Source organism: Stigmatopora argus, chromosome 2 (assembly GCF_051989625.1).
Source record: "Stigmatopora argus isolate UIUO_Sarg chromosome 2, RoL_Sarg_1.0, whole genome shotgun sequence".
NCBI classification, from domain to species: domain Eukaryota; kingdom Metazoa; phylum Chordata; class Actinopteri; order Syngnathiformes; family Syngnathidae; genus Stigmatopora; species Stigmatopora argus.
The window spans coordinates 9548876-9562607 of NC_135388.1; the positions used below are offsets into that span (position 1 = coordinate 9548876).

General features: G+C 43.5%; 1 protein-coding gene across 2 annotated transcripts in view; it reads left to right on the forward strand.

Annotated features, from left to right (window-relative positions):
• gse1b (Gse1 coiled-coil protein b) overlaps window positions 1–13732 on the forward strand; it is a 135275-nt gene that overhangs the window by 20755 nt on the left and 100788 nt on the right. For both annotated transcript variants that reach the window (XM_077589248.1, XM_077589239.1), the window contains exon 2: window positions 13252–13390. In XM_077589248.1, coding sequence (XP_077445374.1) covers window positions 13252–13390 — 139 coding nt within the window. The remainder of the gene's footprint in view (window positions 1–13251; window positions 13391–13732) is intronic.

The following is a 13732-nucleotide window of genomic DNA, read 5'->3' on the forward strand; positions in this document are numbered from 1 at the left end:
ATGCTATTTTCCTTATTAATAATGTGTACAACTTGATGTTTATTGTTTATGCCGTTCATTTCAATGGGGAAATAGATTTTGAGCTGTAATTGTTTCCAGTTTCAAGTATATTCACGGAACATAGTAGTACACTCAAAAGCACTGCTGCACCACCTTTGGAGGGTTACTATTTGGTGGTTTGCTTTCTGGCTTCCGCCCAGGTGCCCATGAGCAGGGCATATTCTCTTATTCACACTTCTACAGGCGCACCACTATTTGCATCTGTGTAATTTTCTTTTCTTTCTTTCTGCCCAATACAAAAGAGAATATATACAGTTCAAAGAATATTCAATATGTAAAAAAAATGGTTGACTCACAAATCTATTTTTTTTCAAATTCCTTTAATTTGTGATTTTTTTTTAATGCCTCAAAATCAACGTAACAAAAAAGGCAAACAAGTTTATCACGGCGTCAGATTTCTGCACAGCACCATACATACCGTATAATTATTTCAATTCAATTTAGTGAAGTGTAGAGGTGAATCGCATTCTTCTGCTAAAGGAATTGCTGTTGTCACATTCATCCTCATTTAAGTACAACCCAATTTAGCCTGCTCTCGACTGATTCCTTCGATTGAATTAGGATAACCTGGCCGTCCTCCATCTCTGTCTTCCTCTTGGTTTTAATACCATTGTATTATCTCCACCTCCTTAACTCTCCCTCCCTGCTTTAATGGGGTGCAATAATGACAGTGACAGATTACCCACAACCCTTTTATATACCTCCACACTCATTTCTCCCCCACTTAGTGAAAGTCAGAAAGTCGACCATAGGCCTAATTTTGACAGAGCTGGGGAGAATATGCAAGCTAAGCATGAGCTGCAGGAGTGCATTTTCTGGTGTCCGTTGTTTTATATATACTCTACTTACGAATGCCTCTTCATACAAAAATTTCAGGTTACGAAACACTTTGATATGCATAGGACCACTCCAATACACAACACCCTGCCAGCCAATCGCAGCTCCTTAAAGCTGTGGAGTTTATATAGTAGACGCCCTCCTCACCAAATGGGCAGTCAAATGTGACATCATACTAAAGAGATGATTATAGTTTGTATAGATTTCACCTGTAGTTCAAATTTGGCTCACAAAACAAAGTACAATATGAAAAATCTAACAAGTGATGACATGTAACTGAGGAAACAATTCTTAAGCTGAGGCGGCCCTTTGAAGTCTAGGTACTATTGTATTTCGATGGCCGTCACATTTATTGGTTGTATTTAATGTGTGCTTTACCACCCCCACCACCGCCGCCATACAATCCCTCGCCCTCCTAATCAGGCTGTAGCGGCACCATGGTCTGCTCCGCCCCTGGCTCAGTGCAGTCTCAAAGCACACAGTCATTATCTAATCTTCCTCCATGTTTAATTTACAGCCTCGGCTGCCGCTGCCATATGTTCCTTTTGTCTCCGCCTTTACCCACACACGCACACACGTAGCATCGCATCAACCCCAAAAAACAAACATGCCAACGAAAGCCTCCGCCCACCTCCCCTCCAGCATGTTGACACAGACAGAGGTGTGTGTTTGCGTGATTATGCCAGGACGTGCGTGTGTGTATTTATTGTCAGCCAAGCCGTCTGTGAGGCGGAGGTGTATTGAGGCGACAGACTGACCCGCTTGAGGTTAGACACCTTTTTTCCCCCGCTCCGACCTCCATTTTTCTTTCCCAACTCTGTCGTTCCTTGGTGTTTTTGTTTGTGCTGTTGCCGTGGGTGTGTCCCTCCCGCGCTTTGCATCCCAATAACTGCACTATGACCTTCTCATGTGTTGTGCTCGCAGGATAAGAAGCAGTGTTTGCGGGCTGAGCGCTCATCCGCAGGCAGCAGCTTTGCTGTAGTGTCATTGTGAAATATTATGAACTACATATTAGCACTCCCAGGGCCCATTTTCAGAGCTACTATCCTTTTTCATTTTCATGCGTCTGCAGTCCTGTTGTTGTCACACAACTACGCCAGTGTTTTGTGGGAAAGATAGCCTACTCCCAGTGGCAAGAATTGAAATACAACATAATGGTTCTACTCCCTTCTTACCTTGCTTTCCTCAGAATGAGGGTTTTTCACTGTGCTTGGCTTATCCTAGCTTTTGACATTTATTCTTTGGTCAGTTGAGTCAGTCGGGTATTACCTCTCACTCACTCCTTCTGGTCAGTAACACATGTACCAAAATGACGTTTTCATCCAGCAAGCGTTTGTACGTATGTGTGAGGGAGAGACTTAGTGGAACGAGAGGTTTGTGGTTTGCGAGGATTTCTCTCTGGCTCCAGAGGCCCTGGCCAAGTCAGCGGCGAGGTTTGGCTCATTTTTGGCATACTCACTCAGTCTCTTTCTCACACAGACATCCATGCAGAGCCCCAGAGCACCCCCTCGCACACACACACACACACGCACAATCTGTCCCCCTTTCTTCCCATAACTGATGCCCACCCAAATTATAGCTGATTATTTATTATTAGATTTGTATTTATTCGATAAATGTGGCTATACTGAGAGACTGAAACGTTCAAACTCATGTTACAGTGGAGCCTTTGAAGTTGATGGCCTCTGCGGTTGTGCAATTTCGGGCAAATAATTTCATGAAAAATATGCCTTTAAAGTCACACAAACCTTGACGGCATGCATTCCGACGCCTCAAACCTGATAAGCTCAGGAGAGCTCTGTTGAGCAAGCAATAAATCTTTCACTGTGCATCTTTTGAGTTTTCTGTGTATGATGAGCCACCTCAACATGTGGTATTAAGACAATAAGTATAAGAGAAGCCGAAAGCTGAACACCTGAAGAGACAAGAAGTCTGTGATCATTGAAATAGAACGATTCCAGCTGTGCCCCAAACTTTTTTTTCTCCCCATACTTGTGTGACAAGAATGTTAAAAATGAGGTGAGATGTATCTCTGATATGAATTGCTGGAGAACTGGAGAATTGCACCATTGTTGCATGAAAGTTTCATTATTAACAGTGGTAGACGCAACCTGCTTAATTTGAGATTAAGATTGATTGTCCATTTCTACAAATGTTCTATTTGGTGCTCAAAAAAGCAAAACACATAATCGTCTTCTTAAGTGGTCTTTCTCCGATAGAATGGATGAAAGTTCCAGCCTAAGCTGTTTCTTTATTGACTCTATAATGACGCACTTCATGAAACTATTGATCAAAAACATGTTTAACGTACTGCGACCACCGGGAGGTAGTATTGTTTAATATAGCTATGCAGACACTAGGGAAGAAAATTTGACTTTGCTACTCACTGATTTGTAATATTACTTTTTTTTTTTAATGTTTAACTATTACTATTACTTTGAATAGCGATATGTTATCCATCTATCTTTGTTGTTCGACTATTTGTGTTTAAATATGCATTGCGTTAAAGCAGGGGTAGGGAACCTATGGCTCGGGAGCCACATGTGGCTCTTTTGATGGGTGCATATGGCTCTGAGCTAAAATATGGAAACCGGTGGTGAGAGAAAAGAGTCTTGAACGCACCAATAGGAACGTCACGTCGGCACTGTGGCATTGATTTTTTTTTCATTAGTCTTCTGCATTCATTCTCTCATTGATACTCATTGAACTCATTGACATTCATTGATTAGCAACAGCTTAACAATGTTGTCAAAATAATTAAGAGACTTTTTGTACTTTAAAAGTTTTAAAATGACTAAAAAATCGCACATTTTCATGTGTTTTGACTTTTAAATTGTGATTATGGCTCTCAAGGAATAATATTTGAAAATAGGAATTGTTTATGTCTCTCTCTTTCAAAAAGGTTCCCGACCCCTGTGTTAAAGGTTCTAAAACCAATGCTACCTATTTGCATGGTAATATGTAGCATTATGATAACTGCTGTGAATTTTTAAGAATAGAACATGTTTTTTTATGGCTGAATTCTATGCATTTATTTTAACACCTCCCAGCATTCACACACAATTACTGAAGACATGACAGTTTTTGCACTGAAAGGGGCAGAGAGACAGCTGGAGGGGAGGTGTGATTATAGTCTCTTAATGTGGTCTCGGGGCTGTACTAAGTTGCTTTTAATGTGGCCTTAAACACATTACAACCCTCAGTAGTTCCAGCTGAGGTCAACACCAGGTGGACTAAAAGGAACGTGTGCAAGAAAGAAATTTGATGAAGGAGAGCACACGAGGAGATGATCTGAAGAATTGTTTTTTACTGATGTATCTTCCTGGCTTGTTTTTTGGCATTCTGAATTTCTTCCAGACACTCCCGCCGGCTCCCACTGCAGCTCATCACTCGTCCGACAGTGAAAGTGGGAGTCGTCGGTGAGCGGAGCCTTTAAAGGAAAGCCGCCGCTTTTTAAGAGCACGCATAAAAATGCAAGAAGCTGGCGCCATTTAAAAAGCTATCACACTTATCAGGCAGGACAGCCTGGAGAGAAACAAATTAAGCAGAGTGGATGGAAGACGATGCAATGGCATACCTACTATATCTGCCTCAACCTTTTGAATGTTTGACTATTTTTAATATATTTGACCATAGTTGCACTTTTTCACCACCGCACATTCTTTACACGTGGCTACTTCATAATGATAAGCATTCCTCCTTGCATCATACGGAACTGCAAATGTGGTTTGTGTTGACATTTTCCCCCATTAATGCATAAATCTGTTGAGATATGTAGTCGTGTCAACCCTAGGCATGGCTTCAGTAAATGGTATTGCACTACATTACAGCGTTGTTTTACTAGTGTCTGTTTAATGTATTTTTGCTCCGTGAACACGTTTTTTTGTTTGTTTTTGCTTGCCCATAGCGGAAATCACTATTTTAGTAGAAACACATTACTTATTATGTATTAAACTCTTAAGTAAATGCATCACTGCACGGAATGATAACCTGTCATTTAATTTCTATGAGAGTCAAAATGCCAAGGCCCTTGTGGGTTTGTGTTGGTTTTATTTTCTAATTATGGCTGCTTGATGGACATGATCATATGATGTCATACGGATGTTTATTGGCTGTCATAATGGGCAACCTGACACGTCGATCTGCGTTTAAGCAAGCTTGGGTGCCTGGGATGTAGGAGTACACGTAAATCCCTCACAGCTTTTTAATACAACACACACATGGTACAAAAACCCCACCTTGGCCTGTGTGTCCCATTCTGCCAGCTGCTCACCACAATGCTTCTATCGGCCTTGTTGCTAGGATACACACACGTGCACACACAGATACTGAGGGAGCAGCTCACCCCTTGTCCAACATAAACATGTTAGTGTCCCTAAAAACTCGCCGCTCGCTGTACAGTACACAAAATGGTCATTTCCCTCTACCCCACTTAAATTCATTTCATCTGTTAAGCATCGTATTTACGGATCATTTGCTTCAAAGGGTTTCTGACATATGTTCCCTAGGCAGGAGAGGGCAGGATGAAGGCTGCATTGACTGTGTATAAGAACCGTGAGAGGGCGCTAGCTGTCTATTTACGTTGTTGTATTGAGCGGGGACTCATCGCTTTAGGTTCTGACGGCTCGCCTTGGTTTTTGGGATCCCTGCTCATCCTCATCCCTTCTTCCCTGCCTCTCCCCTTGTTTCAAGCAGGGACACCTTCCAATTCCTGCCCCCGGCCATTTCCCCATCCCTCCTTCTCCTTCCTAACACTCTTAGCCTCATTGTTCCTTTGCAAAAGCGGAAGAGAATCCGAAACCTTTCCAGAAAGCTTTCCGCTGGTGCAAACCTCTCCCTCTCTCGCAGTCTGCCTCCACACATTCATCACTCTTGCCCCTCAGGCTTTGTTCTGCCTTAATCAGGAGCTTAAGTGTTGCATTCTCACCCAGACAACGCTTGCCATTCAGGCTGCCGCTGTGTAAATAGGTGTGTGCCCTGTTTTTGCGCCAGCGGGCGAGCCATGCCAGCCTGGACGCGGTCGCAGGGATCAGCCAGGGCCCCTAGCTGCTTCTCACACACACATACGTGCGCACACACACACACGTACACACACATACACACGCATACACACATTCACACGCATACACACACGACATAGCAGGAGATGCTTGAATAGAACTGGGAGCCAGCATACGATAACAACAGAAGCATACTAATGACAAATTCTCATAAAGCTGTATGTGTGACTCCTGGGCACTTTTTTAAGATAAGGGCTTGAAGTTTGTTTGCTTGAAAGCCCAGATTTGAGATACAAGCACTATCTGATGCCACATCTCAAGGTACAACTCTAGAAACTTTTCCCAACTGGCTTCAATCTAACATTTGAAACAGAATCTAAAAAATGGATAAACAGAAGCCAGACTGCATTTATTGGTACAAATATTCTAATAAAATGATAAACTAGCGTTCTGTGACTCGAGCTTGATTACTGACCACCTGGCCGGGTTTTAAGGACTTGCCGCCGGCTTCTTCCCAGCTGGATCGTGCTTTCTGTCAGGCTGGCGTCAAATGCAGCCAGGCGACTTCACTACCAACACCTGACCATCTGTTTGCATCCGCAACAGCACTCGAAGAACTCTAAAGAGAAATCTTGAAAGCGCATGCACACACCCGGTTGGGAAATGTGTGCTTGTTGCCCAAACTTAGAATGACAGCAACGTAGGCTAACATTCCCTCAATGCTATCTGTCCACTTCAGATGGCCATTTGTGCTTGTTAATCTATCGCCTGGCAACAAAAGCAGCCTATCAACAACCGCCACGCCCCTGCCCACATGCTCATAGAGCGGGGCTGATTTGAATCTTTGCAAATACATCACCCCCCCAACACATACACACACACATACACACACACACACACACGCACGCGCACACAAACACACACACATTAAACTCCCGACAAATCCTGGCCTGTCATTGCTCTCTATTGTTTGGCTGTGCTTGCTTTCTCTTGGTGTGACTGCCAGCAGATGGCTAGCACTGAGCTGTCAGTGGGCCCGGGGCCCACACACATGCATGCACACACACACACACAAGCGAGTCGCCTACACAAAGAGTGTCTTATTGCACACAGAACATATGCGGAGTGTCCACTGAATGCTGCTATTGCCTCTTTCACAGTTTATATGATATGTTTACTGTGCGGCAGTCTCCTTTTATTCTCGCGCACTTATACATCCAAGCCTTGGAGACACTCCTCTACAGGTGCCCCTGGTGACCCCTCTTTCTGTAATGACTATGTAATCTCATAAAAGGGCCACCTCACTACATTAGCATGTGTAAAGGCCTTTTGTACGTGTGCCTTTGTCCGTGCGTGTGCAAGTAACAGTCTTAAATCTTGCGCGCGCGTGCGTATTTCAAAGTGGTGCATGTGTAAAAAGCAGGTGTCAGACCTAATGGAGTGTGTCGACCGCCGCGTCAAAGCAGCTGCCGCCGACGGGGTCGCCTCGGGGTTATAGGTCAGGGTCGGGGTGAGGAGTCGTCTGTAGCGACAAGACATTCCTCTGCTGGCTAATCATAGTTCTGATGAATGACTGCAAAAACGGCAGCTGGTAGACAGAAGGCTGAGGCTAAATGTGTGAGGAAGATACGGGGGGAGGTGGGTGAATGGAGGACCAAGTGGGGGGGCTTTGAACTCATCAAACAAGTGTTGATTGTGTCAGGTTGTGACATGGATGGAGGTCTACATCAGAGAGAACAACATGTGCTTTTGTCTCAAACATAAAACTTCAACTCAAAGGTTCACGCACACCCACACCACCTTGCATCTGCAGGAAGCTGCTTCTAATGACAAGTTGTGTGTGCCCCTGGACACACTTTACCAACCCAGCAGAAAACAGCTCTTTGTGCTGTGGCCTCTCTCCCTCTGTTTATGTATGCCTCTCTCCATCTTTACTGCTCGCCCTCTGGAGGATACGGTTGTTCTGCTGTGCTCTGCTCAATATATTAAGCACTGTATACATTTTCCTCGAGCCTGACAACAGATATATGAGCTGAGCTGTATTTTTGGGCTGACACCAGCCTTTCACATTGCTTAACTTGTGCTGTAATGCCTCCACAAAAAAAAAAAAATGAAAAAGAGCTTTCAATGCACCTCTGGGTAAATGCACTAGATGGACAAAACTATGGGGACACCTGGTCATTAAACTGAAAGCAAGGGAAAATAATAGCAACTTTGCAGCCTGCGGTTTCGTGAAAAGATGAACATTTGTGAAGTAGAAGTTCTCAAGGAGATTGCCTCATGGCTTACAATCACCTTTAAAGGTCAATATTTAAAGCGTACCTTTAATGCCGTTATGTCGGTGGTCTTGTGTGCCAATACAAATGTCCCAAATCAGTTGATCAACAATCATACCAGGCCATTCATATCTCTTCTTCGGACTTAAAATTCTTCTCACATCACGACCGGCATATGTGCGAGCATTTTGCATGTGTGTGTGTACGTATGTGTGTGTGTGCCTGCAATGCTCAGCTCAAAAGAAGGTGCTCTAATAGTCAGGTTGTTTTTGTTCTGTCCACGAGGCCAATCGATTCCACTTACCCTTTTCCTGTTAGACTCCCTAATAGACCTGGAAGAGAAACACTGCGGACCTCGAGTTGTCACCAGCTGTGTGTTTGCCAGCTGTGTGAGAATATACTGTAATGGCTATGTGTTTGTCTCTTCACCTAACCCCCCCGATTTACTTCAAGAACTTGTCAAAAAGAGACTAGGTTGACCATTGACCAAAATTAATCGGTAAGAGAATGATTCAAATGAATTGAAAGAATACTATGTAAAGGGATAAGAACGTTCTATAAGCTTGTATGCATGTTCCTTACAAGGTTCAATGAAGTTCAATACAAATTAAAGCCCACATCCTGACCTCAGGGGACAAAGGAAAGGACATGTTTATTTTGCTATGGCCAACACTGTGCACAGGAGGACATGAGAATGAGGTCAAAGTAACATTTTGACAGCAAAACTGACTGACCTCTGGTCTCTTGTCAGATGTCTTAATCATCCTCATGTTTAATGCACTGCTAATTAAATCTGAATCTCATTAACATTTGTAACACTTGCTCTAAGGATGTTTCTCCTATGTTCATGTTCATTATTTAAAGGCGTGTGTTTGAAGTTTGACATGTGGTCAAACCACAATGGTGTCAGTGTTTCACTTCCCAGAAATTGAGCCATTTGCCACATGATGAAGTCTGATTATGTTGTTGCGTTTAGTACAGTACAGTAGTTGTAGTTTATGCACTAGAAATTGTATGCGTGCTGCTGCACTGTTGCAGCAAATAAACATTTGCATCTAGTGTCAGCATGTGAGATTTTTTTTGGATCATCCTATAACTTTGCCCCCTATTGATCGCAACCAGACCTCTGGCTCCCTCATGGCCAAAATGTACATTTTGTATTTGTTCTCATTTGAAAAATGTGTGTGCTCGACATAGTGTAGTGGACTGCAATCTGAGCCTGTGGCGAGGACAGCACTGCTGTAGTACCCATCCAGGCAGAAAAAGCAACATTGGAGCCACAGGGCTGATGGAAAGAAGAGAGGAGAGCGATGGAGCGACAGTTGAACAAACTACAGAGAGAGAGAGAGGACAAGGTCTTGCACGCTCTTTTCAGTCTATTTTAGTGGAAGAGAGATGTCAGTGTGTGTCAGTTCGCTCCACTAACCAGCCTGTAGCTGGAGAAACAGATCTCTGGCTCACACTTTCTTGCTTTCCTCGCCTCCCACAGCACATCCGCGTCCTCATATCTCCTGGTCCTCGCTCTTCTGCCTGCGTTGAGGCGAGCAGAAAAAAACTCAGCAGCTCAGGGGAGAATAGAAGCTAAAAGACAGAGCAGTGAACCAGTCATCTCTAAAAGGCTGGCAGCGGATAGTGCAGCGGTCGCTCAATGGGTGAGCGGGATCGCCAAATGGTGTGCGGTGGGGCCTCCGGGGCGAAATGCGCCGCCGGCGTCCCTCGGTGTCGAGGAGGGCAGCGCGCAACTTCCCGAACACAGAAGGGATCAAATCTTTAAATCCCCTGGAAATGTCAAGCACGTTTGATGAAATGTCAGTAGAGACGCACACAAACACGCGGGCGCCGCACACGCTGGCACGTACTCGCACCAGCGTGGCTGCATTGCATTGTAGGGCAGTCACGTCCTGTGGGTGACATCTGCCTCCACTTCCCAAATCCCAAAGGGAGAGTCACTGTATCCCTCTGGAGGAATATATTCCCAATGCTGTTACTATAACAGTAATCCATGACATTTTTACATGCCAAACATCTGCTTTGCTCTTCTCTAATGCCAAGCAACGATCGTCCAGCTGGTTTAATTGGATTATTTGCCTTTTCATCTGACTTTAGATTATTTTCTCATTACATATCAATGTGCAAATATTTTATAATGACTATGCATACAAATGTAAAGGCTATTGCATTTGACATATTCAGAAATCTTTGTAGGGAAATTTGAAGGCAGACAGTTTCAATAGTCATTTACGCATGACAATGTGTATTTTTTTTATTTGATTATGTTATATGTATTTTTTCAGTGGTGGATATATAATGTGTTCTTTTCTTTAAACGTGATTGAATTTTTGGTGTTTTGGACTTTTGGGGGGGTATAGGACACAATACAATGGTATTTCCATCATTGAGGCTTAGTGATTTAATACACAATATGTCACAATGACTTAAACTATAAATCAAGGCTACCTTCGTAAGGGAATGAAATTCATTTTTATGCGGGACACCGTGATTGTAGATTTGCTTCAATGAATGATGATTTTGTTTAAATGAGCCAGTACAGAGGTAATTCAATCGCAGGGCACAAGGAAATGGATAACCATTCATGCTTGATCCTTACTTAGGGGCAATTTAGCGTTCAACCAGACAAACCAGCATGTTTTTGGGATGTGGGAGAAAAGCCGAGTACCCGGAGAAAACGCACGCAAGCCCGGGGAGAACATGCAAACTCCACACACTGAGGACCCACAGAATCAGACCTCCCTACAAGACTTACCATTATAAATAATATAGTGAATATAGAGTATCGATATGTAGACTGTGTTCTTCAGTAAAAACTGAATAATAAAATCCAAGCTATTGCATCATCTGTCAATGGAGTGTTCAGATGTGTTTAAAGGAGTGTCTAGGGTCAACTCAACCATCAACGTTTTGTGTACACCCACAGACTCCTCCTGTGATGCACCAGCTGACATCTCGGTTTGCCATTGATCCCCTCCGCTCCCACGCTGACTAACTTATCGATCTCCTTGAGTACACTTCCTGTTTAGACCTTTGTCAGTTTTTCTGGACTGCCAACCCCCTGCTGGTGACACTCTCCCAAACCATCGTGTCCATCCCCGTCAATTAATCTTGCAGTTGTCGCACGGCAGATGCTGCATGGCGCTCAGCTATCGATTACCTCAGCTCTGAAGAAAGTGCTCATCCCTTGAGTGGACAAGGACGATGTGCCATACACTGTATTGGAAGCTTAAGTCACTAAAGTTGTGTATGATTAAGTCCAATGGTCTTAAGATTGTGTTCCTGGTACACGGTCGATTGGTCGCCGGTCTTGTGGTCACCGATCTTTTGGTCGCCGGTCTTTTGGTCGCCCGGAAGGTTATTGATAATTACCATTTAAATCGTTGCTCAACTTCCCTAAATACAAACTGCGAATTACTATTTAGTCATACTTAATGCCCTAATAATTATTAGGCTAAAGAAAAGCTCCAAATTTCCCGGACTTTTATTGTTTTTTGTTGGAGTACTTGTTAAGACCCCGACTGACTAAGGGGACAACTCATGTAAATACAAACTCTTATACACTCACACGTCAGCTCAGTGAAACTGCTCAGGGCCATTGTTGGCTTTTATTGATGCGTAGACCGTGTTGTTTCACCTTGTTTTGTCGCCAGTCTTTTGGTCGCCCATTGTCGCTGTCCGGGCGACCAAAAGACTGCGACCAAAAGACCGGCGACCAAAAGACGGCGACCAAAAGACGGCGACCAAAAGACCGCGACCAAAAGACTGTGACCAAAAGACCGGCGACCAAAAGACCGCACACGGTGTTCCTAATAGGGAAATTTTTGGGGGGAATTTGCAGGCATTTAAAAAAAAAATATTTGACTTAAAGTTTTGGTTGAGACAGCTCCATCAATGTCATGCCTGAATGGATTGACAGGCATAACACAATCAATATTTGTGCAAGTTTGCAGGCTCACCAGTGTTTATTGGTACTCAAGCTAATAATGTTTGATCCATTGAGAGCTGAAATCTCCTGTGGTTAAAAATCCTCCATTAGTAGCGAGTCTTGGCGATTATAAGAGAATTTGCTCAACAGTGGAATTAACCTCAATTAGCACTACCACCGTTGATATTTCTCATTTCACCTCCTGACTCCTGTGCTGCGTCTTACACAACTCTCTTCCATTGTGACTCAACGTGAGTGTGCACTTAATAACACTCTTCAAAATGAGACCTTTAATGGCATTTCTTTCTTAACTGAAGCTCTCTGAAGTAGTTTGTGCCCACAAGACACTCATGTTGTGCCACATGACACACTGTAAATAACAAGTGTGATGGTCGAAGATGAGTCATGTGAGAGCAATAGTAGCAACAGCGTAATGCATTTTTTAGGGCCAATATGTTGTGTTATAACCAACCATCTGTTCTAGCATTTAGTGGGAATTATTTAAACAACAGGTCTTTTTTTATTTTTGTCTATGGGCACTTTTAATCAAGAGAGGATACCTCAGGACTCGTCATGAAAAAAAGTAAATTACAGTCCTCTGTAATTTGTTTGCAATGGAAGTGATTATGGAACATTTTTAAGAGAAACCCCATAGGAAAATGTACTCTTTTTACTGTTTGGTAATATTGTTAACTCCGATGCATATCCATCCATTCATGGATTTTGTCGCTTATCGGAGGTCGGTCAGCAGCCTTCCCTCTCCCTAGCCACTTCATCCCGGTCTTCCGGCAGGATCCCAAGGCGTTCCTGGGCCAAGACATAGTCTCTCCAGCCTGTCTGGCGTCGGCCCTGTGGCCTCCCTCCGGTGGGAAATACCTGGAACTTCTCGGTGTTACGCCCAGGAGCCATTCTAGTCATAAGCCCGAGCCACCTCACCGAGCTCATTTCGATGCGGAGGAGCAGAGACTGTACACTCATTGCAAATGATCGCCATCCAAAAGGGATCAGACATTTCTTGCATCAATGACAGCCAATGAGTTAAAATGTTCCTCACAGCCTGCCCATTCACACTCTATTTTTTTGCCTCTCATCTCTCTATGATTTCGACGTCTGTTACAAGGTGAAACTTTTTATCTTTCAGGCCTACACTCTGACAGAGGAGCCGAACAGAAGCGGCGAGGAAGCAAACTCAAAGACCCCCCAACCTGCAAGCGACCTCACTCCTACAACCGTGACCTCGGAGCCAGAGATATATGAGCCAGTCGACCGCCCATGTTCCAGTGAGTCATGCTGTCTTGAATACTATAGATCAGGGGTCTCGAACTCAATTTACCTGGGGGCCGCTAGAGGCCGAGTCTGGGTGAGACTGGGCCGCATCAGGATTTCCACAAGAAAAGCACTGATAAAACTTTCCAACGTTATCAAATATCTTTATTTTTTAACAAAAAATAATGAATTAAATAAATTAACTTAAAGATGAATAAAAAATAAATCAATCAGTAATATAAAACCAAATAATACTAATGAGCATACAGTAGATATACACTGGCTGGCTAAGTAGAGAAAATGAATTATTTTTATTCCATTTCAAATGTCTGTATTAACAGCTCTTTAACCTTTAA